The 27,346-nt window shown below is 35.3% G+C and overlaps 7 protein-coding genes across 7 annotated transcripts; 4 read left to right on the top strand and 3 right to left on the bottom strand.

Annotated features, from left to right (window-relative positions):
• Positions 1-6,299: 6,299 nt before the first annotated feature.
• On the bottom strand, positions 6,300-10,682 carry DFA_01855 (Niemann-Pick C type protein; the record flags this gene model as incomplete). Its single annotated transcript, XM_004359763.1, has 4 exons — positions 6,300-6,468; positions 6,550-9,684; positions 9,783-10,375; positions 10,440-10,682. 4 exons carry the CDS (start codon positions 10,680-10,682, stop codon positions 6,300-6,302), a joined length of 4,140 nt encoding a protein of 1,379 aa, XP_004359820.1.
• Positions 10,683-13,325: 2,643 nt separating this feature from the next.
• Positions 13,326-14,219, top strand: DFA_01854 (uncharacterized protein; the record flags this gene model as incomplete). Its single annotated transcript, XM_004359762.1, has 1 exon — positions 13,326-14,219. One exon carries the CDS (start codon positions 13,326-13,328, stop codon positions 14,217-14,219), a length of 894 nt encoding a protein of 297 aa, XP_004359819.1.
• Positions 14,220-14,699: 480 nt separating this feature from the next.
• On the top strand, positions 14,700-15,132 carry DFA_01853 (uncharacterized protein; the record flags this gene model as incomplete). The annotated part of the gene is made up of 2 exons (XM_004359761.1): positions 14,700-14,849; positions 15,109-15,132. 2 exons carry the CDS (start codon positions 14,700-14,702, stop codon positions 15,130-15,132), a joined length of 174 nt encoding a protein of 57 aa, XP_004359818.1.
• A 118-nt stretch (positions 15,133-15,250) lies between these two features.
• On the top strand, positions 15,251-19,204 carry DFA_01852 (tenascin C; the record flags this gene model as incomplete). Its single annotated transcript, XM_004359760.1, has 13 exons — positions 15,251-15,434; positions 15,569-15,695; positions 15,771-15,839; positions 15,876-15,938; positions 16,075-16,134; positions 16,203-16,346; positions 16,419-16,556; positions 16,662-16,739; positions 16,819-17,106; positions 17,193-17,246; positions 17,346-17,718; positions 17,788-18,891; positions 18,971-19,204. The coding sequence occupies 13 exons, from the start codon at positions 15,251-15,253 to the stop codon at positions 19,202-19,204; spliced, it is 2,916 nt and encodes a 971-aa protein (XP_004359817.1).
• A 326-nt stretch (positions 19,205-19,530) lies between these two features.
• DFA_01851 (uncharacterized protein) lies at positions 19,531-21,821 on the top strand (the record flags this gene model as incomplete). Its single annotated transcript, XM_004359759.1, has 4 exons — positions 19,531-19,548; positions 20,570-21,180; positions 21,268-21,596; positions 21,664-21,821. 4 exons carry the CDS (start codon positions 19,531-19,533, stop codon positions 21,819-21,821), a joined length of 1,116 nt encoding a protein of 371 aa, XP_004359816.1.
• Positions 21,822-22,291: 470 nt separating this feature from the next.
• DFA_01850 (uncharacterized protein) lies at positions 22,292-23,105 on the bottom strand (the record flags this gene model as incomplete). The annotated part of the gene is made up of 2 exons (XM_004359758.1): positions 22,292-22,775; positions 22,948-23,105. 2 exons carry the CDS (start codon positions 23,103-23,105, stop codon positions 22,292-22,294), a joined length of 642 nt encoding a protein of 213 aa, XP_004359815.1.
• A 1,131-nt stretch (positions 23,106-24,236) lies between these two features.
• DFA_01849 (uncharacterized protein) lies at positions 24,237-27,143 on the bottom strand (the record flags this gene model as incomplete). The annotated part of the gene is made up of 2 exons (XM_004359757.1): positions 24,237-26,003; positions 26,190-27,143. 2 exons carry the CDS (start codon positions 27,141-27,143, stop codon positions 24,237-24,239), a joined length of 2,721 nt encoding a protein of 906 aa, XP_004359814.1.
• Between the last annotated feature and the right edge of the window lie 203 nt (positions 27,144-27,346).

Here is a 27,346-nt window from a genome sequence, read left to right as displayed (position 1 = left end):
GAAGATATTTCAGTATTAGTTAGTGGGGGAGGGGACTGGTCTGAAAAGATAGATATCTATGTCTTATATGTGTAGTGCGATTAATATCAATTGATTGAATGGGGGCTGTGTGGGGATGAGTCTTAAGATGGAGGTGCCAACAAACGATGCGATGGTGAGATGGTTTTGCAGCAAAATTAGATAAGATATTTTGTGTCCAAAGTTTTGATGATGATAGAATAAATAATAATGCAATAGTGGTACAAACAAAACACTGAAATGAATGAAACAAATATATTGAAGAAATACAAAATGAAAATGAAAAGAAAATGAATGATTTCTTGAATGTTTAAACAGATTCGTTGTTGCGAACGGTTAATATTTCTCTCTGTGTGTGTGTACACTAGAGACACCCTTCCAAAACCAATCAAATAGAGATATTCCATTTGAAACCGTCAGACGACTCTATTTGTCCAAAGGAGTTTGGTAACAGTACAACACGCACACATAGAGAGAGTAGTTGTTTAATGACGCACTCACTCATGGTTTGGACAGATAGAGAGACCCTTTGTCAGATGACTTGTGATGCTGACTCCTAATCCCTCTGATGTCTGTGTCTGTGTGTGTGACTAGTGCCGCTGCCATCCATCTTGATACAATATCGTCTGTTACAATGATTCACATGGTATATAACCACCGAAAACACCGTTTTCATAGTGTCGGTGGGTTAAATCAAACTTCGTAGATGACGGTCGTTACAAAAGGTAAAGACCACACACAACACACACTGACAGACAAACAATCGTGTGTGAGAGAGCGGGGTGGGGGTAGTGGTTGGTTTAAACAGTTGAGTTGGATGGATGGGTTGGGGGTGCGGAGGTTTAAACAGTTGAGTTGGCTGGTGTGGGCTCTAACAATGAAATGAAAGTTTCATATTAGAGAGACGAAGGTTTGACCAATGACAATGATCAGCCTCAGTCTTGAAAATATCTGATCAAAAAAAAAAAAAATTAAATTGCGGAAATAGCCTCAAAGGTGCTAGACACGGTCCAATCGCCGCGGAAATGGGGCCAGATGCCTTTTCGTCTTTTGACAGAGATACATGTTGAGATTGTCATCTTCCCCTAATCTCTTGACCTTATTTTAACCTTTGCTCCGCCTTTTGTTTATAAAAGTAGTAGTTTGTTGGTCAGCGCTGGACTCTATCGATCCATAGATAGATAGAGTTATAAATATAAAACAACAATATAGTTTTTTTTGGGGACAACAAAAAGATTGATCAATGATTGGTGATGCTATTATTAATGCTTACTCTATTCTATTTATATTTACTCTATATTTATATTATATTAAATGATCGAATAATATTATTTACAAAAACAGAAAGATAGATATTTGATGAATGTAATTCGTGGGTGGTGGACCAAAAAACAACTATATTTAAAACAAGAGATAATAGAATAATTGGAGCGTTGTTTAAAATGTTTTAGCAAGCAAAGCAGGTTGTTGGAATGGAATATAATTATTATTATTATTATCGAAACAAATGAAATGATATTAAATAAATCTTTGTTTCAAACAGAGGACGCCCTGTGTGGTGTGTGTGTGTAGGTGTGGTGCTGATCGTAAGGCCGTCTTCCCATCTGTCTGTGAAAAATGGGGATCTTAAACGGCTCGCTAGCGGTACGATTGTCAAGGTGGGAAACGATTGGTAATTGTGCGATACGATGAAATGCAACAGACAAAATCAACGAAATAATTTCATACCTTTGGAAGATTGGTAGGGTAAACATGAATGATGATGATGGATGATGAACAACATTGCAAAAAAGTATTTTTAGACATGGGAGGAGCATCGATAAAATGAAAGGGCTCGTCCCTTCCATTCGATTGAACCGTGCCATACAATATTATTATTATTATTATTATTATTATTATTATTATTATTTGATCTATGTTGTTGTTGTTTGGTTTGCGGGCTTTAAAGTTGTTTAATTTCTGCGATTGTTGCCCGATGATCTGATGTCGATAACATGATCAGTAGTCTGGTTAACAAACAGTTGAAAAGTCCATGGTTCAATTCAGCATTTCGGTGAAAGCCGTTGGTAATTGATCGACCGTTCATGTTGGGACTGTTGTTGTTGTTTTTGACTGTTTGTTGTTGTTGTTGTGGTGGTCGATAATATCAAGAAGACAAGAGTCGAGAGAAAAAGGTGGATCGATGTTTTGATCGACAATGAAATCGAGATTGGCAAACGACAAAAAACTACAAAGCAAAATTAAAGATACAGAGAGTTGGGCGGGTTTTTTTCAAGATACTTTTAAAACGAAAAAACAACGAAACTGAAGAAGAAGGTAAAAATAGGTTTGTTGAATCTTACAATTATTATTGGATAGAGCCTAGGTAGAGTATACTATAGTAGTGGTAGTAGTTCGTTATTTTTTTGAAAATTAATTTTGAATTTGAATTTCTAAATTAAGTAATTTTTAAAAAAACTTTGAATAAATAAATAAATAAGTAAATAAATAAGGTTAATTGATAAATAAATAAGTATAAAGATATATTAAATCTTCTATTTAATAAAGTAAAATGATGAATGGTTGTGGTGGAATGAATCGTGTGTGTCACTCGTCTTTCTTTTATAAAAGGGTATAATTAAAAGAAAAGTTGGTCTGAAAAGTTGCAAAGAAAAGAGAGAAAGGGACAAGAGACAACAAAGACAAGAGACGAGGGTATCTAGATGGGGTCGTTGAGGTAAAAAATAGGGTTCGACGAGGGTTCAATCAAAATGGACATGTTGGGGCTAAAAATACATAAAAAAAAGGGGGGTGCAACGAGACAAGCGCATGTCTCGAGAGCCATAAAACATTGAGCATACTACGAGTTGTGATGGAAACATAATATTATACATGTATAGATAGCGCTCGAGAGACAACATCGTTTTGGGAGTGAACGACGTTGGAAAAGATCTTGCAAGAGATCTCTGGAGATAAATTACAAAATGTGCAAGTTTTTGGATGGATTTGATAAAATTTTATCAAAAAAAAGATAGGTTGGAATAAAAAGATGGTTGGCAAATGGACAAATTAATTAATTCCATCTTTTACCAAATATGCAAACAAAAGGAAATTGATCAAATTGATAGGTATAATGTATGCAAGTATGTAGGTGGTATGGGTAAGGGTATGGTGTGATTGAGATGTGTGTTTTGGAGTGGGTATACTTTTATGGTAAAACAAAACTATTACCTTTTAATCTTTTAACAGTTGGTTGGTGTTGGTGTTGGTTGATTCTAGATCCTCCTGTCCTTTGTCCTGGTCAATAATGATGTGAAATAAATGAATGATGGGGGAACTGTGTGGTATTAAAGCTACACAATGTGAGGGATGATAGATATTATTTAGTCTAGTGAGATTGTTGTTGATATGCTGAATAATGATACAATATTACTACTGGTAACTTGTGTTGTTGATGTTGAGATAAGATGGTGATAATGATACAAATATAAAATGATAAATAAATAAATAAATAAATAAAAAAAAAAGATCAAAAGACAAAGAAAAGGAGGAGACAGATAATATGAAAATAAAATGGTGAAGAGAAGGGTAAACAATAGGGGGGGAGGAATGAAGCTTGAGGCAGGTTGGAGTTTAAATGTCTTTATGAACTACGACGGTGGTGGCTGGAGGTTGAAGGGTTGAGAAAAGGTCAACCAACACAGAGATATTCCACTATGACCGCGTCACATCATCTAAAAAGAACAAGTACAAAATAATCGAACCTCTTGCCCTCTGTATGTGTAGTACCCCCTAGGATAAAGACTCGGTAGAATTTAACCGAGTCATGAAGGGCCTGTTCCCTTTGCATGGGTTCATCAGTCTATGACGATCGTGATGATGGTCTAGTGCTACGGTTCAGCGACACAGAGAGGCAGGGGTGTGCAGAAACGGTGATCTTGAAAAACGAAAAAATAGTGTCTTTGCAGCGCTGGCCCACTTCCGCGATTGTATTCTGTGAAGACCGTCATGGATTAAACATGTTAAACGCGTTTGCGCAAGGGGTTACATACGATGACCCTAGGCCACGTTCTGTCAGTAGTATATTTTAAAAACTCTACTCGACTTTTATACATGTGTGGTTCAACGAGAGACAATGATTGGACAAACAATAAACACAGAAAATAAAAACAAAGAAACAAAAAAAGGGATTTGAAGACACCACAGTTTATCAAGCATGCGCTATTTAACCATGATCAAAGAGAATCTGTAGTGAGTGATGGCTAGAGTATGAGGAAAAAATTAAAAAAGTAACAAAAAAAACTAAAACTGGGTAACAGCGCAGAGTAGAGTGGGGAATGCATATTTTTAGATTTACCTTTTTTGAGAAAAAAAACCGTAAAAACTATGGTTTTAGAAATTGTCAGGAAGATTTTAAAAATGGATTTTTTTAAAAAGATTGGATTTGCAAGATTGATGAAGCGATTCAGTGATGAGCGAGGAAAAGAGGAAACTATAACTTTTAATAAAGAGTATTATAGATTGGTAGAAAAAGAAAAAGAAAAAGAATAACTGTTCGATTGGGGGGATGGCAAGGGAAAAAAAGAGATAATTGAAAAAGGAAAAGGAAATATATGTATATTTAATATATATGTTTGAATTTGATTGATGGAGGAGAGAGATAATTAAAAAATGTGTATTGTGGATGTTATAATTGTAATATAGTAATGATTTGTGTTGTGAAGATGATGGATGGTGATTGAAAATGGAATGGGTAATTAGGTCGACCGAGTCATTGTTTGATTTTTTAGATTTAACATAAATATATTAAATAATAAAGATGTTTTAGAAAGACCAGCACCACGCCACTGGTCGCACACTCGAGGGCGCGCGCGGGGCGGGTGGGTGTGTTGCAAAGATAAAGAAAAGATGCGAGCTTACCTGAGAGGGCGAGGCTGAAAAGGGTTGGTCAGTCAAAAAGAGTGCTCTAAATATGAGCCTTAATAATACAAGAGACCTAGTTATAATTGTAATTGGTTTGGGGCGGCGGGATTCTCGTGAGGAGATTCATCTAACAATTGAGTTGACCTTTAAATAGTTTCCTCATGACTCGGCAGTGTTGTTGGGCCAAACTCGAATTGATTGAATTTCGCTAAAATTGGGCAAGATAGTTCTGGTGGGTCGTTTGCGTTGATCTGAGTTCTTGAACTCGTGTACAGCACAGGAGCTACATTTCGTCATCAATGTCGTATCAATGACTAGTTGTTGGTTGTGGGCTCTAGACAAAACAATGAGATCTGTGATTACAATGATCTCATCTAATATGAGAGCTTATGCACAGTAGTCGAGTAGTATATACCGTACCCTGACCCTCTCCCGCCCCCTCCCTCAGATCGATCATCAAACATAGTAAAAGGAAGAAGGAGAAAGCGAAAGAAAAAAAGAACCATATCAAGGCCAGATCCATCTTAAAGCTTGAGAATGAGTTGATTCTAAATTTAACGTTCCTCTGGTTTGGTTTGTTTTCACATCTGATCGAACTTATTCTCAGGAACCGAGTTTTCGAAATTCGTCGCGGAAGGTCACCCCCAAAACGCAAACAAGCCCCTATTTTTTTTGATTGATTCTTGTGTGGATCAGAGCCTAGATGAAAGATCCTCTTCTACGGACTGTTTAAATTAATCTATTAATAATTGTGGCGGATTAATAAGATCCTTGAATTCAAGGTGCAGTTGTTAACAATAATTGGCATGGGTGATTAATGCAAGCAAAGATTCAATTCAACAATAGCCGTGGTCAAAGAAAGTAATATCCTATTGGATCTGATCAACCGACTGAATAGTATATTTCTAACCCTATTGGGGATTGAACATCATAATGATTCTTTTCTCTGACCTGGTTAAACTGGTTTGGGTCCTAGTTTCGTCAACTTCAAAGTAAGTAGGATACTTTGAATTGAATTGGATTCATATGGAAATGCATCCCAATTAATATTTAGTATTAATTGGATCTGATGTTTAAACGTTCAGCTCGCTTGAGTAGTTATATTTTTTTGAAGATCTCGAAAATATTCAAGATAGGATATTTCCTATCCAACCATTTTTCATCTACCAATTATTATTATTATCCAAACAAACCACTGGTCAACTTAATTGTCGGTTACAGTTTCGATGATTATTATTATTATTATTATTATTATATATATTATTATTAATTATTTATTGAATAGAGGAGAAATATGTATAATTTTCAACCGACTTGGTTGATCAAACTAATTTATGTTGTTGTTGTAGGTAATGTTATTATTATTATTAATTAATGGTTTAATCATCCAATGAATCTTGATTATTCTTTTTACACCATTTTGAAAAGTTGAATTTATCAGATCCAAAGAAACTAAGTAAAACTGGCAATAAAACTAATCCATGTAATGCACCGAGTATAACAATCGAAATATACATACGGAAATAATATACTCTAAAGATTTCAGAACTAGTAATAGAAATAGAAAATATTAATAATCATTCATCACATCACGCATTCAATAATGTCTACTATTTTGTTTATATTTACTTTGAAAAACCTAAAACTACAACACCTAATAATTTAGTGATGAAAATACCACTGACGATGGAACTACCAACTTCGGTGAGGGCGTATTTGGCCTTTTCAGACTTGTCCATGGTGTCGGGGGCACGGATAAAGGCGTGAGCAACGTGGACACAGAATTCAATAGAGATACCAATGGCCATGACGACATTGACGACCGAGACGGCATTGAGGTTGACATTCCAGAGATACATGACACCGAGAAGATCGACCGACACCATGGCGACGCAGAGCACGACAAGGAGTGAGATGACGGGGTTGGCAAGGAGAATGAGACAGACGACTAGGACACCGGCAAGAGCGAGACCAATAGCCATGACAGCGATACTCTGAATGGTAAGATACTGCTCAAAGTAGACATAAAAGACAGAGTAGACAAAGATGGAGAATTCATCGCTAAAATGATCGGCCAAATAATAGGCAGCCTTGAGGGCATTGATAAAATCGTTTTGTGTGCGGAGTGTGGAATGGTAGCCATCGAAACGTGATGCAATGATGGTTGAACCGTTTTGGATATTGAGATCGGATGCATAGGCGAGACCAGTGACAGGACACAAACCACCGGGAGTGACTGAAAAGTTGAAAAAGGTGGGGAGGAACTTTACAAATTGTTGTGGGTTGGGACGGTCCTCGTTGGTGAGTGTAAAGCAGCCGGTGCAGTTGGTCGACTCACCGGGGATACACGAAGACCCGTCTGGCATGACACCGCAGCACGATGGGTTGGCAGCCCACGACATGTAATCGTCGAGCCACGAGCTGACACCTGGATGCACAAACGGTGCGTTGTTGTAGACGTTGACAACAGACGTGTCGGTACAATTTTGGATGGTACAGAGTAGGTTCTGTGAGTTAAAGTCTGTGTAGTTGTAGGCACCCTTAATGACGATATAGAATGGTGGTCCGACCTCTAAATACTCGTCCATCTCGCTGAAGTAGGCTTGGAGGTAGCTGTCACCTGGCAGAGCGACACGTTGGTCAAGTCCAAGTTGGAGGTCAAATGATAGGGTGATGGCCAAGAGGAAGGCGCCCAAAAAGACGACGACGGCGACAATCTTGACAATGGGGTGCATGACAAAGGGAGCATAATACTTTTTAAAGGCGACCTTTAAAAGACTATCCTTTTTCTTGTAGACGGGGTTGTAGGATGAGTTGGTCGACATGTAGTCTTCGTGTGCGGCCAATGGCATCTTTTCCTCGTTGACTTCGGGTTCGTCGTCGTCGGAATTGTCTCCATCATCCAACGACACACATGGGATACAGTCGATACGACGAGACTCTGATCTCTTGGTATCGAGCACGAGCAATGCGGCAAAGGCTGTGATTTGGAGCAAAAAGTCGAATAAAATGGCGACGGACGCGTAGGCAGAGAATGCGACGACGGCAGGCATCTTGGTGATGGTTCCAAGGAGGAAGGCGAGTGATTCAGAGAGAGAGGCGAGGGCCATGGAGGGACCGACACGGGCCATGGCACGGGCGAGGGTCAATTCAATGGGTGGTTTGGCAGACGACCGGGTATTGCTGTCGTAGGCAGTGACATAGAGATTCTCAAACGTGTTGACGAGGATAAAGATATTGTCGACACCAATTGCCAACACGAGGAATGGGATGACCTCGGAAATGATGAGTGTTGCCTTGATACCGCCAAATGAACAGAGACCAACCGCGATACAGATAGACGATGCGACTACCAAGATACCAGAGAGACCCAAAGAGAATCTAGAGTTGATAATATAAGATAGGAAACGTTGTGGACGTGGGTAGAAACGGCCAAGTGCCATAGAGACATAGACAAACATGACAGAGTAAGAGATGACGATGGTTGAAATATCGGCAGCACTCTCACGGGAAAGTTCGTCTTGGACGGAACGCTCGGCCGAGTAGGCAGCGTTGAGAAGACGGCTGCTGTTGCGGTTGTATGCTTGGACCGTGTCGAGCCAGACCTGCTCCCATGCCATGGCCTGGTTGAGCAACTCGGGTGGGTTCTTGAGGAGGAAGGTTGTGACAAAGGCAGATGCGTTGACTGCGTCGGCAGGCAAACCAGACCATCCACCAAGCACGACCGACGGGTTGACGGGCGTACCTACAGCGTCCATACAGTTGGTGTTGAGCGGGTTGCCAAGACAGCCCTTGAGCTGTGTCTGGAAGGCGGACGAAGACTGTCCAATCAACGCGAGGTTACGCTGCCAGATACCAGTGATTGACTCGACGAGACAACCTCTGTGAGTGGGTTGGAAGCAGAGGTCGCTCAACACTAATGTCTCGTTTTCATAGACTGCCGACAGGTTCATGAGTTGGATCTCGAGTCGCGCAAGCTCGGCAATCAGGGTCTGGTTGTTACCGACAATCGTGACGTTGGGGTCGACCGGTGTAAGGATGAGTTGTTCAATACGATAGAATGCACCAAAGTTGCTGTCAAAGTACTCCTTTTCAACGGCTGATCTGCTGGTGGGACTGACCCACAGTTTGACGGGATCCTCTTCGATGACAAGAAAGCGGATACCAATCGAGCAGACACCGGTAAACACCAGACAGGCTGCAATGGTGACGAGCGGGTATCTAGACACGAGACGACCGAGCAAAAAGAATGCCTTTTGCACAAGTGATGGGTCGTCCATGCCAATATCCTTGAAACGCGACTCTTGCGACGTCAACAATGGGCTGGGGTATCCACCCTTTTTGTCGCCGAGACGTGACGAGTAGATCGACCCATTGGAAGGGATCTGATTGTTGAGTTGGTTTTGGTAGTGGATGCGTTGTTGCTCGGAGCGGTATTTCAAGTAGAGCACGGTCGATGACAAGGCCATCAAACCAAGTACGGCCAACGAATACGAGAATGATGTAATGACCAATGCACATGCCCAATCTTGGCCATGTGGCATTTGATAATTACAAGTATCCGATGACGTAGGCACGATGCCAGAAATGACGGGCAAGAAAATAGCCGAAATGTAAATGAAAACAATCAACACCAATCCAATAGCCACATACCGTCTCTTTCTCTGTAATATCTTTCTGATCAACCAAATCGAAATCGTTGTGAATAATGTCAACAAGAATAAATAATATCCAAATAATAACCAAACTGATAATATTGGTACTCTAAAAATGGAAAATAAAAGTAGATTAATTAGAATTAATATATATATATATATATATATATGTTTGTTTTTTTTTCTTTTCTTTTGTTTCAGTCTTACTGTTTATCAAATAAATAAGTATTTGGAATGATTGATTCATTGATCATTCTAAAATCACCATATTCACCAGGGAATGAACAGAGGTCACGACAACTGGTACAAGAACAACTCTCGGAACAATTTTGAACGGCAACGTTGGAACTGTAGCCATTGACGGGATCGAATATAAAGTTGATGCCAAATTGTGGGTTATTGCCTCCGAAAAAGTCATTGAAAAAGGTTTGGTACGATGGATACTGTGCGGCAAATGGCACGTTGCCATTGGCAATGACATCACGACACGAGTTGTAGATACCTTCGGCATAGACTGGGTCGAGAATGTAGGTGGCAAATGCTACCTTGGTATAGTTGACATGGTTGTACATGTAGGGGGCTGTCTTGTCAACAATCATAAATTGTGATTGGTAGGGTGAACATCCACTAGCACACCACAAATCCCAAAGATTGTTCATACAGGCTGGACATCTTCCAAAAATAGTATTGGCAGTTTGCATTTGTGCACTCAAAATACCAAATTGTTCTTGATCACAACAACTGTTTTCATTGTATTCAAGATGTGATGGACAAACTCCTGTTGGCATACCTCCTGCTACCTAAAATAAAATAAATGTAAATAATAATAAATCATAGAAATGGAATGTTGTATAATTTACTTACTGGAGAAGGTTGGAAAGTTTTGGCAGTTGTAATACTGAAATTCGAGTTGAAAGCACCTTGAAGGACGACACCGGCCATTGAACATCCTGTCGTTGTGTTGTATGATAGAACAGATGATGTAGCAGACAGTGTCATGTCAACGTGTATATCAGAGGGTGTTGGCAGTGGTTTGCCTCCATGTACCACTATCATCATATAGGTGATGATTCCTAATACTACCACAAATAGAGGTTGTATTTTCATTTTTTTATAATATATATATAGATATTTAAATTGTTCTTATTCTTCTATTTCTTATTTCTTTCTTTTTGTATTGTATTATTTTTGTTGTTGTTTTTTTATGTAGTTTGAATAATTGAAAACTCTATAGCCAAATAAATAGGTATAAGTATTAATTATTTAATTCGTCTTGTTTCTCAAAATATATAATAAATATAATATAAAGGTTGAGAGTTGAGTGAGTGTGTCGTCGGGAAAGGGAAAGAGTGGAACAACTATAATTTAATTAATTAATATATAATATATAAATACTATTTATCTAATAATACTATATACTATAATATATAAAAATTAAATGATGTAGATATAGATAATGATTTTGCGAGGGAATAATAGTAATAATATAATATAATATAATATATATATATTTAATGATTATTCCTATTACTATTCATATGTATATATTAGGAAATGTGTGATTGATTGATAGGATGGTAAATCATTAATGTGATTTTCAAAACAACAACTCCCATCCATCTTCTATCCGTTCAAACTATTATTATTGTTATTATTGTTATTATTATTATTATTGCCATTTTCATTTGAAACTGCAGTAGATCACACACACAAACAAACAAGTTCACACTCTTTTTGATCGGATGGATGGGATGGATAACGTGTGTGTGTGTGTGTGTGTGTGTGTGTGTGATGTACAAACAACGATCGAGTGATACAAAAGTGAGAACTTCTTCTTCTCTCTCTCTATCATTGATGACAATGACCATGTGTGAAGTATACACTTTTCATCACAAACTCTCTTTTATCTGTATTTTTGTTGCTTGCTTGTTGTGTATGTATCTGACTGATAGTTTGATTGATTTGAACATACTTAAATAAATGAATAATAAAACAAATCTTAATTAGACAGATCTGAGGACAGTCAAATTAGTTGTAATAATTATAAATAAATTTATAGAGTTTAAAATAGAAATAAATAAAAGATAGATAGATAAGTAAAAGTTTTAAAATAACAATTGTTTTGTGTGAAGAGCAGAGCAAGAGGTGTACCTGCGACAACGAAGAAGAATCTTTCGTGAGATTGAGCAAGCCTGTGTTGTGTGAAGAAAAATCCTCCCAATGTAAAGCCGTTGACAAAACAATGAGAAGGGTGGACACGCCCGATGCTTGAAAGTGATCTTTGCAGTGTGTTCCCCGACTTGCGATTGTTAGTGATCCAAACTCGAAAATAGATCCCAACAGTGCCATCATGGGGGGTACCTTGAAAATTAAAAAAAAAAAGATAAACCCTTGGGTGGAGCAACAAACAAGATTTTAACTATCTGTCGGAATTTATGTTACGCACTGCCCACCCATCTTATGAGTATAAATTATTATTCGTTGGATTGTTCTGTCTTTACACCGAATAACTCTGTTTTCCCTCTTAAATTTCGTGTGTCTACAATTGTCTTGAAAATATCTATCTCTCTCTCTCTTTTGTTGTACTACTAACGACTATTTATGCAAGGCTTGTAAAAGTCCGACACATACCCACCCAAAAAGTCAGAGATAATTGTTTGTTGCGCTAATGGTTGTTGTTGTTCAGCAAGAGGAGGAGATGAAAATTGATAGCACCATGTTGACAATGGGATGAGGTGATCAATCGTAATAATAATAATATTAAAAATGTGTAAAAATATAATATATATTATATTATAACCTCATTTCCTTTGCATGCACCCCCAGATTTTCGTGAATTTCAAGTTGGCTCCCAACAAATTAAGATTGATTGTTATTACTATCATCCATGCATGAGTCTTCATGGAATGTGTGTGTTGATGTTGCATCGTCGGACATTTGACAGATTTTGATTGGTCTGACGAAACTTACAATTTATAAAATTTAATCTAGATTGGGGGGGGGGGGGGCTCTTTAATAATAATAATAATGTACAGTACACAGTTATGTCTTTCTTTCCTCTTCTTCTTCTTCTTCTTGTTCTAATCTTATCTCGTATCGAAAAATGATTCTCTCTATTGTTGCTGTTAGAGTGAAATATTGATCTTTGAATTGAAAATAAGTTATATATATAAAAGTTGAATAGATAGATAATAGTTAGAGTTTAAACTTGTTGTTGTTGAATATATAAAAATGATAAATAAACTACAAGATCCCTCCTCAATTAAAGTAAGTAACACGAAATGTGAACAGATAATTTTATTGTAATTAATTTTTATTTTTTTACTCTTTTTGCGTCATCTGGCTTTTGATTCGACATTCGCCCCACCTTACATGTCCCCGATAATAAGTAATTAAAAAAATTATTATATTCTTCTTTTCATCCCTCGGAATTCAGTTCAGCAGTATCAATATATATATATATATTTGATTAATACTTATATATCAATATACTTATATATATTTATATTTGATTAATACTTGTGTATTATGTGTATCTACAGAGAGGATGTGATCTGAATCGAGCAGTTTTTATGATCAACGATATTGGGGGTATCCAAATCTGAATGTTCGAATAAATATCCATCCCAACACAACATTTATTTTGTTTTTGTTTGTTGGTGAAAGTACTGTACTATTGTCGCGAGAGAGAAAGAGTGAAAGAGGATAGTCTATATAATATAAATAGAATCTAAATATATATAAATAAGAATGGGAGACTTTCGTCGTACAGGAGCAGAAGTTGGAGCAAATAGTGCAAGCGGAGGATACATGACGGTTAATGTATCGGGCAACTATGAGAAACCAAAGAAACATCACCACGGTGGTCATGGCGCACACACCGACTTTAAGAAACAAGAACATAAATCTGACAAAGAGTACAATGAATTCCTACACAAGTCACAAAAGATCAATGGTGATCCTCATCACAACCCAACTCCAACATCTCATCACCATTATCATCATGACACTAAAGTTGTCACAACTACACCACCACCACCACACAAAGAATACAAAGTACATAAAGAACATAAAGAGCATAAAGAATACAAAGAGAAAAAAGATAAAAAGGAAAAGAAAGATCAAGACAAAGAAAAGGGTGGAAACTGGTTCACTAAATTTATGGATAGATTGGAATCTGAATCACAACATTGTGTTTTACATGAACATTGTAATCATGGTGGTACTGGTCATCATAGTCATAGTGGTCATAGTCATAGTCATAGTAGTGGTCATTTGACTACTAGTACCTCTAGTTATAGTCCAAGTTCTAGTCACAAGACTCATCCTCATAGTCACCATACTACAACTAGTGGTAGTAGCCATGGCCATTCCTCATCCTATGATAATGGATATAAAAGACCTGGAACTACACTTGGACCAAGTGGAACTGATCATAGCAGTCCGTCGACTGTAGGTGCAACCAAGAGTTCACCATCCGTCTACCGATCGACAACAACGACAACCAAAGTAACAACTACCACTCCATCAACTAGTTATCACTCTACAGGACATTCCGGCAAATCATTTTGTACTAAATGTGGTACTAAAGTTCCCGTTTCGTCCTCTGCCTCTTTTTGTTCAAGTTGTGGTGACCGTCTTTAAAAATGACGGGTAAACAAACATATAGCTTTCCATCCTCCACCACCAATACAATATTGTACTTTTAAAATATTATTATGTATTAATACTTACATATATACACACCAATTATTTCATGAAGAATTCAACGAATAAAATATACTAAATTATTTAAATTATTTATTAAAATATTAATAACAAACAACAAACTTGCGAAAGAAATGTAAAATGAATAGTTTGTGCAATAATCTTTAGAATTTTATTTAAACATATCAATTGAATTATTAAACTAATAATATAAATTGATTACCTTTCATTTACTTGAATACACATCAGCATCATCATTGGTTGATTCTCAATAATTTACTCAATCTTGAATTGGCAAGTAAGTACTCTCTACTTTTTTGTTTTGTATTGATGATCGGAGCTGGACAGGAACCAGAACGAAATTTCAAAAGATGATTCAAAAAGTGATCGAACCACCTCATCAATGGCTCCGAATATATGACGATCAAGTTCCTTGTCCGCGGAAGTCAATTGGTATTAGAATCGAAGCTGCAAAGATACGTTCCATGTGATGCCCAACAAGATCATGATTTCATTTCTTCCTTGAAAAACCGAAAAATCCAAAACATCGATTCAGTTTGGGGCATGGTATGATGCGCAAGTGCCCTCTCGTCTTGCACGAAAAACCATCAGCCACCCTTTTATCTAAAAAAACTCTCTCTCTGACAATTGCGATAGTCGTTTACTAGTATTAAGTAGTTTTCATTTTCTAGGGAGGTTACCAGTTAAACTCACTTGTCTCCTCCACCTCATTCCTTTTCTGCTAATTTCTCCGACTACTCCTCCGACTCTAGTACTAGTAGTACAAGACATATATTTATATACAACTACTTTTAAATCCTTTTAGTTTGTTTGGATAAAACAATTTTAAAAAAGATATCTTTAGCATTACAATTGTCAATTATACAACCGTACTGATCATTTAAATACCACACACATACATATACACATACACATATACACATATATATATACACCATTCATATAGAATGAACAAACTTAAAAGTATATCAACAATGTGTAGTAGTAGTAATATTAGGGGTGGTGGCGGCAAGACCACACCACCCAACTACTATTACTTTTTTATATCTTTGTTAATTTTTATTTGTTATTCACACACTTTATTGATCATTGGTTGCAATGCACAACAAGATCAATTACCAATTGAAACAGGTTAGTATTAGTCATCATGTGACGATGGTTAGAGAAATCTCAAAGAAATAAAGGAAATATTTTTTTTCTAAATATTTTTGCTAATAATACCTTTTCTTTCCTTTTTTTTATATCTATATATTTAATCCAAAAAGTCAATGCATTGATTGATATTAGAACAGCCTTTTCATTACAATCGGTATACCCAGACGACACTTCATTTTGTACAGCAAATTTAACAATCATTCAATGTAAACAAGATTTTACAACTGTTATCTTTTTGTAAGTTAAATGAATCAATCAATCAATAATATATTTATATCGATCTAACCATTTATTTATTATTTTAATATATAGAACATTGGATGGAGGTGGAACGGTTCATTTACCATTATCAGTAACCGTTTTGACCAATTTAACTCAATTGTATGTATTCCTCGGACCATTCATTATTTACCAAAGTAATCTAACTTTAACTTTTATATCATCTTTGCAACCAACAAAACCACCAGAACACTATCAAATGTATATGTAGATTTAATTCCAAATATCTTTGATGCTTTTAGAGCCACTACAATTTTAGTGTAAGAAAAAAACAAATCAAATGATCATTATTAAATTGTAATTAAACTAATCAAAATTATTATTAATTTTATTTTAGATGTGATAGATGTAATATTAGTAAATTTGAAGCAAGTAATGTTACTTCATTCTCTCAATTGTATGTGTATAAACACCACCACCATTTCTCCATCCAATATATTAATAATATCATTTTTTTTTTAAAAGAACCTTATTGAATAATCCAATTGAGGGAAATGTAAACTTGGATAATTTCCCAGTTTTGAATCAACTTATGGTCTACACGACTGATCCAACTCTAGTTAGAGAGGTTTATTACACAACAACCGCTAATATGAGATTAACTAGATTGTATGTCATCCCCGATTATCATCTGATCATTAATATTAATTCTAATATATATATTTCTCTCTGTATTTTTAGTTATGGAACCATGAGTGCTATATTAAATATGTCCTATTTTCCAAATTTGACAGATTTGTCTATTTATATAGGTGAAAACTTCCAACAATCTTCATTTTCATTTTTCGAATTACCCAGAGCTTTAGCTTTACCTCTTGTGTATGTTACAACAACAAATCAACAACAACAATAATAAGTGATTGACTACTATTTAGAAGATATATAGATAGAACATCTTAATTAATACAATTTTTTCTTTAATAGAAGAATGAACGATGTAGCTGGATCCCAAAGAATGCTAGATTACCCAAGGTTTGAAAATTGGTATAGACCAACTGCCTTGTATGTTTTATGTTTATAACTACTTTTGAATTTGTTATTAACTCTTTTCTTTTTTTATTTTTAATATATTTTTAAAAAGAGTATTTAATAATGTAAATTTTAATCCAGTTTTAACAAGACCAAATTATTCAAATTGTACAGATTTGTTATCAATTGTCATTACAAATAGTGAGAGACTTGGTAACAATGTTTATCCAACTGCCATTCATTCACAGCTAAAGTTTTATACTTGTGAGAATTGTGGATTGACTGATCTCTTTCCCTTCCCCATCTTTCTCACAAAATCCATTCAACTCTTGTCATTGAATAGGAACCGAATCAACAAAGTATTACCAGTTTTCCCTTCAACTTCATCTGTTAGTACATTGTATGTAATAACAAAAATCAATCAATCTATCAATCAAAAATGTGAATTATGTTACTGACTTTTGTTTTTATTTTCTATTTTTATAGAGATTTAAGGGGTAACCAATTAATTGGAGCAATTGATAATTCATATTGTTCAATGTATGTAAAATTGGATGGTAATTCTTTCAATGGAACTTTACCTACTTGTTTTGCGTGTCATTTGAGAGATACAAGAATAGCAGGGATGTTTTCAAATAGTAGCTTTACAAACTACCAACCATCCAATGGAGTGATACCACCATGTACAACGTTAAAGATTACAAAGCCAGCATTGTATACTGCAGGTGCTGGAATCATAGAAATCAATGGTGAGGATTTAGGGTTTTATCCTGACCGCATTCTACCCGACCCAGCACTCTTTGTCAACTATGCTGCCGTCCAATTCAAGATACCAAACAAAAGATTCCAAATTTCATCAAGTGTTCCTGCAATGGTCAATGCAACTAATAGTGGTAGTTTAAAGGTATACTTTTTAGACCTAAACAATGCTAGTTTGACCGTACAGATTAGTTTGTTGCCACCAAAGATTGACTCTATAACGACTTATTTCGACTCGGACATCAACGGCTACGTATTTTTGGTTTCTGGTCAGGGATTGACGATGCCGGCTCAAATCACGGTGGGACAGCGTATCTGCCAGGTCGAAGTGATCGTGCCAACTCTATTGATACGGTGCAAGTTGCCAGACACTGCCAATATGGAAGAAAACTATTATTTGGTGACTGCAACTGTGCGAGACGGACAAAAGGGGTCGTTCAACTACCCATTCATCCGTTACTTTCCAACGATCACTGCCATCACATCGCCACCTCGTACCGGTGGGCCTTTTACCATCTCTGGACAATTTGGTGAGAACTTTACAGTGGTGGCGCTGTCGGTGGGCGGTGTGTCGTGTCCCATTGAATTTATCAACTCGACTACCATCTTTTCGAGAATTGCCCCGGGGTCGGGCATCAAGGACGTGCGTCTGACAGTGGCTGGATTGGTTATGAATCGATTCGGCATCTTCTCGTATGAAGGTGACGATCAATGTTATTGCTCAGACAATGGAGTGTGTGCGGTTGGCGGATGCTCGTGTTATTTCGGGTGGACTGGTCCTATTTGCGGCGACCGTGTCGTTCCCTCCAACTCTACACACGGTGTCAATGGATCAGAGATAGAGTCAGAGGGGATCAAGTTTGGATTCAGGGTGGCCGGGATCCGAGAGGTTGATATTGACGACAAGGTGGTACGCGAGTTTGCCTTTTCAAACTGGACGCTTAGCAGCTCGGTCGAACCCGTCTACAAACAATGGACCTATTTCTACGATCAATTTGACGGATTGAACCCTGTCTCTACCAATGTGTCTTACTCGATTCGTGAGTACACCCAACAAGACAGTTTTGAATTTGCCGGTGTCCCTTTGGAAATGGATATAGGGTCACTCAAGATGACGGCGACCGTCAACCAATGGCCATACCTAAAGTCAACAAACAGTATCGAGATTATGCTCCAATCCTACTCGCTGACCGATTCCAAGTGTAGCGGAGAGATTGTAGCCAACCAGGTAGAAAGTACTATCAAATACATAACCATCATGAGAGATGGAAAGGTACTCTATGCCAGATTCATCGATCGTGTCTTGTCTGATGGTAGAAGTACCTTTTCAAGAACTCGTGTCATTAATCAAACTGAAGCATATATTTATGTTGGCATTGGTTTACCTTATTGTCCAAATCAATGTATTTTAGATCCTGATTTTTCTGTAAATATCAAAACAAAAAACAAAAAAAAAAGAAAAGAGAATATTAATATTAATATTTTAATTTTATTTATTTATTTAGATATTAATTCAAGAAGATGGAATGTGTAAATCATCATCAAATGATATTCTTATTATTTCAGTTTCAGTTGTAGTTAGTTTGGTTGGAGCTTCAGCAATATTGATTGCAGTCTTTGCACTTAGAAGAAAAGCATTTTTCAAAATATCTCTTCGTCATGGTGTTGTATTCATGTGGAAGACAAGAACTGATACCGATGAACCCAATTCCGAAGAAATGAAACAAAATGATTTTTAAATATTAAAAATAAAATAAATTAATTTGTACAAATGATATACATATAATATATATTAAAATTGGATCCAACCAATAGTATATGATAGGAATCCTTTCTTTTCTGGTTGTGCCATGATTACTTATATAAATATATATATATAATTATTGGATCAAAAACAATATTTTTTATTTCCATCCTACAATTATTTGTTGGCCAATCAAAAAAAAAAGAAGAATAATATATTCATTTAAATCAATCCTTGTCACCCCCTCTCACTATACTATTATGACATTGTATTTTTGTATATAGAATCCTATTCAATTCGAAATTGAATTTATAAATAGAAATGGAAATGGAAATGATTGTAAATAACATCATCCACACTTTGCTAAATGGTATGGTTTTGTTGTAGTTTTTTTTAGAACGAGTTATCTATTTTTTCAACCATTGGTATATACACACTTAAAATATTTCCATGGGATGTTTTTCGTATCGATCAAACAAATGTTGATACGTTTGACAATATGTATATGTTGTTTGCTGTTGTTCTTGTATTGGTTCATATCATCATAATGATGATAACCCCGCACCACAAACCACTCTGAATGTGTACCCACTACCAAAATTGACTTTTTCACAAAGAATCGAATTATTTTAATTAATCTCTCTCCATCTATGTTTGTTTAGTTGGGGTTGATAGGAAAGAATGAGGTCAGACTGGCATGATCATCCCCTAATTTTGAACCAATTATTTATGAAATGAGTGAAATCCAGTTCCAATTAAAATGAGAAGAAGGACTTTTTTGTTTTTTTTGTTTTCTTTCTTTCAGTTGCAACCATCCACTCCACCATCAGATCTATTAGATTTTGGAAACTATTTAAACTGAAGACAACCAAAGAACAAGTTTTCATTTTCATTTTTTAATTGGTAAAATTTATTATCTCTTTTAGTTTAAACAACTTTTTTGTTTGTACAGTTTATGTGTAGTGTATGTTGTTATTTATTGACAACCTAGAACGAAAGGAACAACCATAGATGGTGAATTCACCATTCACTTTTTTTTAATCTATTAATCTTTATCTTTTTCTATTTTATGTATTTCCACAGTAACCATTACTAAAAAAAAAGGATCTACTTGAAAAAACACACAACTTCCTCAACTCTTATTCCGGTAAACTCTTAGATTCTTTTAACCAAACGTCGACGTTGTTCAACAAGAGTTTAAAAACCACAAAGATTCCTAAATCTAAATAGTTTTAAAACTAGTGCTATGTATGTTGGATTGAACCATTTCCAAGATTTTCCAACTACTAAAAAATTATCTTTTATTAAATATAAATATTAATTGACTATTCCCATTCTATTCTTTTTTCATTTCATAAAGAGAATGCAAACTACAATTCCCAATTCAAATATAAATCCAGAAAATCTAATTCAATCAATATTTGATATTGTAAATGGATATAGAAAATGTAAAGTATTGTATGCAGCAGCGGAATTAAATATCTCTAAATTTATTCCACCCAATGGAAAGATTCATGTTTCTCAATTGGCCAATCAAATGAATGTCAATCAAGATAAACTGTACCGATTGATGAGATCTCTCACCAATGTTGGTGTTTTTAAAGAGGTTGACGGTGAAAGTCCAGACACCAACGTAGATATGGTCGAGTCGAGTGGTGTGTTTTCCCATAGTCAACTTTCAATGATCATAAAGGACGATAGTATTCGTGATGTTATTAGAATGTTGGGAGGTTCAAGTCAAATGAATGCATGGAATTCAATTGTTGATACTGTCAAAACCGGTAAATTAGATTTACAATCATCAATTGGATATCAGTCATATTGGGATCTTTTAGAAAACGAACCAACAGAAAGAGAAATATTCGATCGATCAATGACAACATTTACCAAAAAAATGGGTGGTCCTATTCTTTCTCATTGTGATTTCTCTCATTTTGATACAATCGTTGATTGTGGAGGTGGTGAAGGATGGTATGTAAACTATTTTTTATATTAAAAAAGAATCAAGTTTCTAAATTGTTAATATTATTATTTTTTTCCAATTAAATTTGTGAATAGGTTGATTGAAGAAATATTAAAAAAAAATAATATTATTAAAAATGGAATTAATTTTGATTTGGATGCAGTTATTAAAACAAAGAAAACCAATACATGTCAAGACTCAAGATTTAAAGATGTTGCAGGTAGTTTCTTTGAATCAGTTCCAGAGGCTGATTTATACATTTTCAAGAATGTTTTACATAATTGGAATGAATCATCGATTGTTGAGATTCTACAAACTGTTTCAAAATCAATTAAACCAAATGGAAAGATATACATTCTTGATATTCTACCAGAAAGAAATTTAAAGAATGAAAAAACATCATTGGCAGTTTGGCATGATATGCGTATGTTCTTAAAAATTACATTTATATACATTAACCAACTTTTTAATTTAAATACTTTGTTTTTTAGATATGATGATGATTTGTGATGGAAAAGAAAGAGATGGATGTGATTATGAAAAGATATGTATTCAAACTGATTTTAAAGTTGAAAAGGTCAATACTATATCAAAGACATTTGGATTTTCAATTGGTCAAATTATACTTTCAAAAGTATCCAACCTATAATTAATTGTAAATAAATAAATATAAATAAAACAAACTAGAATAAATTGTAAACATGTTTTTTTAAAATAGCAGGTATATATGGTAGTTTTTATTATTTATTACAATGATTAAAATCTAAAGATAAATGAATTTTAATAATTATATTATATTATATTATTGCATTCAACAAATTTGAATGATTTACCAATTTAAATGAGAATGATTTGGATTTGGATTATTTACATAAAAAGGATGGAAGGATGATGATTCGGTTGTGTTTTGATTTTTTGTTTTAAAAAAAAAAAAAAGAGTAAATTATTATTATTATTATTATTATTGGATAGTGGAATCGATAATGTTGGGTTAGGGTTATTCTTCTTGAAGGTGGTTTTTGTTTGATAGGGTTGGTATTTAAATATATATACAAAAAAATGATATTATTATTATTATTATTATTGATTAATGATTATTATTATTGGAATATTATTCTTTTAAGAAGATGAACCACAAATGATTAAACTTGTAAATCTCTTTTTAATTGATTTTGATACAGTATTCTTTTTGTTGAGTTTACTATTGGTACGATTCAAATTGAGGAGACCCTTTTTGATTTCTCGTACCAATTCAAAGAATGCTTCGTCGACATTTGATCTTCGCTTAGCTGATGTTTCGAAAAATGGGCATCCCAATGCCTTTGCCATTTCTCTTCCTTCGCTATAGGTAACCTCTCTTGAACGATCGAGGTCACACTTGTTACCAACCAAAACCATTGGAAAAGAGTCACAATCCTTGACACGTTTAATCTGATCGACAAATGTGCTCACCTCTTCAAAAGTAGCTCGACAAGTAATATCGTAGGCCAAAATAAATCCCATTCCAGTTCTCATATATTGATCTCTCATTGCTGAATAATCATCTTGTCCAGCTGTATCCAAAATATCTAATAAATATGTTACATCATCAATTTGGCATTGTCTAAAGTAGAATTGATTATTATAAGTTTTTTTTTTTTCAAATTCCAATTTTTTTTGATTTCAGATAATCTTTATCATGATGAACAAGCAAGTATTCGTCATACTAGTCTATAAACTACAACTAGTATAATATAGAGTATAAAATATTGATATAAAATTGTGATATACTATACCTTCTATAAGAATCTTCAATGGTTGGATCGTATTCCTCTATGAAATGATTTTGAATAAACTGGATGGTAAGTGCGCTCTTGCCTACTGCGCCGCCACCCATAACTACTATCTTTTGACTAGTATATGATTGGAATCCCTTGTTTGCTGGTTGTGCCATGATATGATTACTTTTATAAATAAATATATATATACAATAGTTTATGTATCGAAAAACTAATATTTGATTTTGAAACAAAAAAAAGTGATAGTGATTGGTTGGAATGTTTCAAGATTGATGATGACAATAGAAATATTAATAGTAAGAGTAGTATGTAGTAATAATAAATGTAATAGACTATCTGTTATTGAATGATTGATTGATTGATTGTCTGACTGTAGATGGTAGTTGATTAATTTAAGATTTAAATTAATAAGAATAAGAGAGTGAGTGAGGAAGGGAGGGAAGGAGAGATTGTAACAGCAATGTAATTTATATAAATTATTATTAATATTATTTAAATATAGAAATAATTGGATTGGATTGGATTGGATATCGAGGAGCAAAGGGGGTGGAATATTATTGAGGAGAGTAGGAGGATGATAGTGTGTGGGGGAATAATGAAATGGATAAAACGCAACAGCAATAAAAAACAAAAAGAGAGAGAGAGAGAGAGAGATAGTGGAGAGTGATAAATTAAATTATTATTATTTGATGGCGGGTAATAATAAACAAACAAAACAAACAAAAAATGAACAATGAAAATTTATCTACAAACAAAGGATGGATAAAACACACACACACACAAAGAGAGACACAAACAAACACAAACACACACAAACAAAAATTTAAAAATTATTATTACATCCCGCGCCAGGAAGATGAGTTAAGAAAAAAAAAACCCTTGAAAAGAGTGTGATGAAATTCATTCATCCAAAAACCATTCAACAATTGAGCTGTTTACCGATGGACAATGTCTAAAAATATATTACAAAGGGGCACTCGCTACACTATCTATCTGCTGTCTATGTTACGACGTCGACGGCTGGACCAACACCCTTTTTGTTTGTTGTTGTTGTTGTGAATATATTCCCCAAAAGGAATTGTGTGATAAATTAATTAATATTATGAACCGTTGGTTTCTAAGGAAGGATAACTTCATATTTTAAACATTATTTATTTTCTTTGATTTGGAAGGATTGAGGTTGTGGGGGTTCTCTCTTTCTCTCTTTCTTTACTTATTCTATTTTAAAAATATTAATTTATTTATTTATTATTCTTTATATAGTCATAATCTTATTTAGAGATCTCTTATTCTTCTTTATGTTCATGATCTTGTTCATGATGATGATGTTCATGATCTTGTTGTTGTTCTACAATTTCCTCTTCTTCTTCTTCCTCTTCCTCTTCTTCTTCCTCTTCATTATCATTTTGATCTTTTCTTTTTAGATAAAGTTTTTGACCAGTTTCAAATTGACCAATAGAATGAACGACTTTGAAAGCATATTTTTGTGTCATATTTGGTTGGAAAGCATTTGAATAATAATTATTACAAATATATAAATTTTGAAGATGTGACATTTTGTTTCGTGATGCCTTCAACAATGCTTTGTTGAGGATAGTAGTGTCATAGTATTGTGTTTTAAGTTTCAATGTGTTGATGTTTGGATGATTGGCAATGAAATCAAACATCATATTCGATGTGGTTACCTTGGTGACAGTGGTTGGCAGTTTGATGTTGTGCGCTTTGACCGAGTTGGTCGCATGAATAATACGCAAGTACTCGAGTTTTGGGAACATATCCAAAGAGAGGAGGTGTGGTATGTCATACGAGATGGCGGTGAGGCGCTGTTTGACCGCTTCAGGCACACTGGTGTACTTGTCAATATCTCGCTGTGTCAAAAAGAGCTTGGTGAGTGATGGGAGTTCGTTGGTGGCTTCGAGAATACCAGTTATATGGGTATTACGATTATAGTATGGGTTGGAGATATCGAGTTTGGTGAGAGATTTGAGAGTCACCAATTGGGTGACGCTGGGCGACTGTGGTGTATTGTGTGCACCGTAATAATAGTACAAGGAAAACGAGAGCGATTGCAAATGAGGCATGTGCTGCAATATATTCAATGTGTTGAAACTCTGTGTCAACTTGGCTTTGGTGACGTTGGCGAGACAAGAGACAAGGCCGAGTGGGACATCTTGTGATATACGAATAGCATGAATGGGTCGCACTGCAAGATGTGTCGTACTCGTCAAGTTGGCGACGAGCAACTTGTCTAAAAATATTTTGCATGGTATGTTGTTTTTGATGTGTTGGTGTACACCCTTGCTAATGAGTCCCAATTGGAGCTTGGCACGATTAGAAATTGGCACCGTGTTGATGAGTGGTAAATGTGGCTTGTTGTAATCAAAGTGGACGGCACATGTCTTTTTCTGTGCAAAGTATCGGTCCACTGCGTCTTGGTCTTGGAATACATCAAATCCTTCATTCAACCATCTTTGAATCAATTCTTCGTCATAATCACATGTACAATATTGTCTCTTTTCCCAAACCATTTCAATTATTTTATAAATAATATTATTTGGTAGTTGTATTGTCTTATTATTATTATTATTACTATCATTATTATTTTCAACAATATCCATTCTATTATCATTATTATTTAATGTTGATGTTGATGGTGACTTTGAAGATTTAATAAATAGAATCTTTTTACCTCTTGAAATGGGAGAAAAGGTTGAACCGATATAGGTAAACCCTTTACTGTTCATTTTTTGAATATCCTTGTCAGTAATATCAACTTGTGAATAGATAATGACTCGAGTAAAGGAAGTTGATGCAAAGTTGAGATTGGTGATTGTTTCTAGACCATCGGCAACGTTGAATCGAATGGTTGAAAGATTCAAATACTTTACAAAGTATTCGATCGATGTGCAATCAAACAGTGTGACCTTGGTGATGGTTTCGGGAATGGTGGGTGTGAGGTTGGGTGCACTCGAATAGATTTGTCGTAAACTTGGAAAGTCAGCAGACTTGAATTCGACGACTGGAAGATTATTATTGTAGCGTCTACGAGAATTCTGGAAAACCGAAATACCAACGAGCTTGCTTTTAATGTCCTCGTGCAACAGATTCCAATTAAAATAAGATGACAGGAATATCTTGCGAATGGGAGTGTCACGAGGTAGCAGTGAGGGGATCTTGTCGATATCAAAGGCATCGAGACGAGCCATAGCAAGATTGATGTGAGTGAGGTTTTTAAATACCGTAAGCAACGTTTTAAAGACTGTTTTGGTGGGTTGACAAAACGAAACGATCTTGTTAAGCTTGGGTGCACATGAATTGAGTGTACGAAGAGGATCGACCTTTTCAACGACAAAGTTGCCCTTGATATAGACTCTTTCGACATTCTCAAACAAGTCATTGACAAAATGATTGTCTTTTGGGAAGGAGCCTGAAGTTGTTGGAGCAAACGTGACCGATCTAGGCTTTTTAACCAAATTGTGTTCGTTTTTAAAGTGTTTCCAACTGTCTCCATTTGGTTCAATGACAATATCGGTAAATAGAGTCGTAGAGATAAAGGTAAATATACGTTTAGAGAGCAGTGCCAATGACCGTCTCCAACTATACCCTTCGCGGTGGTGTTTGAGGAATGGGTCGCTGGCTAGTACAAATGGCTGTACGTGTCCAGAGTCATACCCAAATTGATGGCATGGACACATCTCTTCTCGCTTGAGTGAGTGTTTTTGAATGTCTGGGTACAATGCCATGGTTCCATAAAACACCTTTAACAGATTCTTGTCAGAGTTTCTGTCACTGCCACCTTGATGATATACAAATATCTCTTTTTGTTTTGTTCTAAGATCACTCTTTATCAAACAAGTGCATACATCGGTCATGTGGAATGATTCAGTCAAAATACGTTGAATGATGAACCATGGCAACGCATATTCCAATGCACCACGATGATAGTCGTTGATTGGATTGTGGTCCTTGTACTCTTGATACTCTTTGATTTGTTTAGGACGTGCCAATATCTTTTTAATCATAAACTTTTTAGTCTCCTTATTCGTCATGTTCAAACCCAACTTTAAACATATCTCCAATACCTGTGGTTTATACAATTGCTCCAATTCTTTTTTTGTATAATCATCTCTTATCTCTTCCTCTTTTTCTCCTTCTTCTTCTCCTTCATTATCTTCATCTCTATCTCTTTTCATTTCTTATTTATTATTATCTATAGACACATACGAAAAATGATAAATAAACTTTAAAAGGTTCAGTCTGCAAATTCTTGTAAAAAAAAAAAGAAATTTAAAAAATATCTATTATTTATAGAGGACGTTGGGGGTTTGGTTTATTTTGTAAGGGGGTGGGTCATCTGTTGGTGTTATTCGTTTGTTTGTTGGTTTGTTGGTTTGTT

The sequence above is a fragment of the Cavenderia fasciculata genome (assembly GCF_000203815.1).
Source record: "Cavenderia fasciculata unplaced genomic scaffold Scf_Dfasci-F-a-25c12.r2-5, whole genome shotgun sequence".
Taxonomy (NCBI): Eukaryota; Evosea; class Eumycetozoa; order Acytosteliales; family Cavenderiaceae; genus Cavenderia; species Cavenderia fasciculata.
The sequence above is the reverse complement of the archived record's forward strand: the minus strand, read 5'-3'. Positions and strand labels throughout refer to the sequence as shown.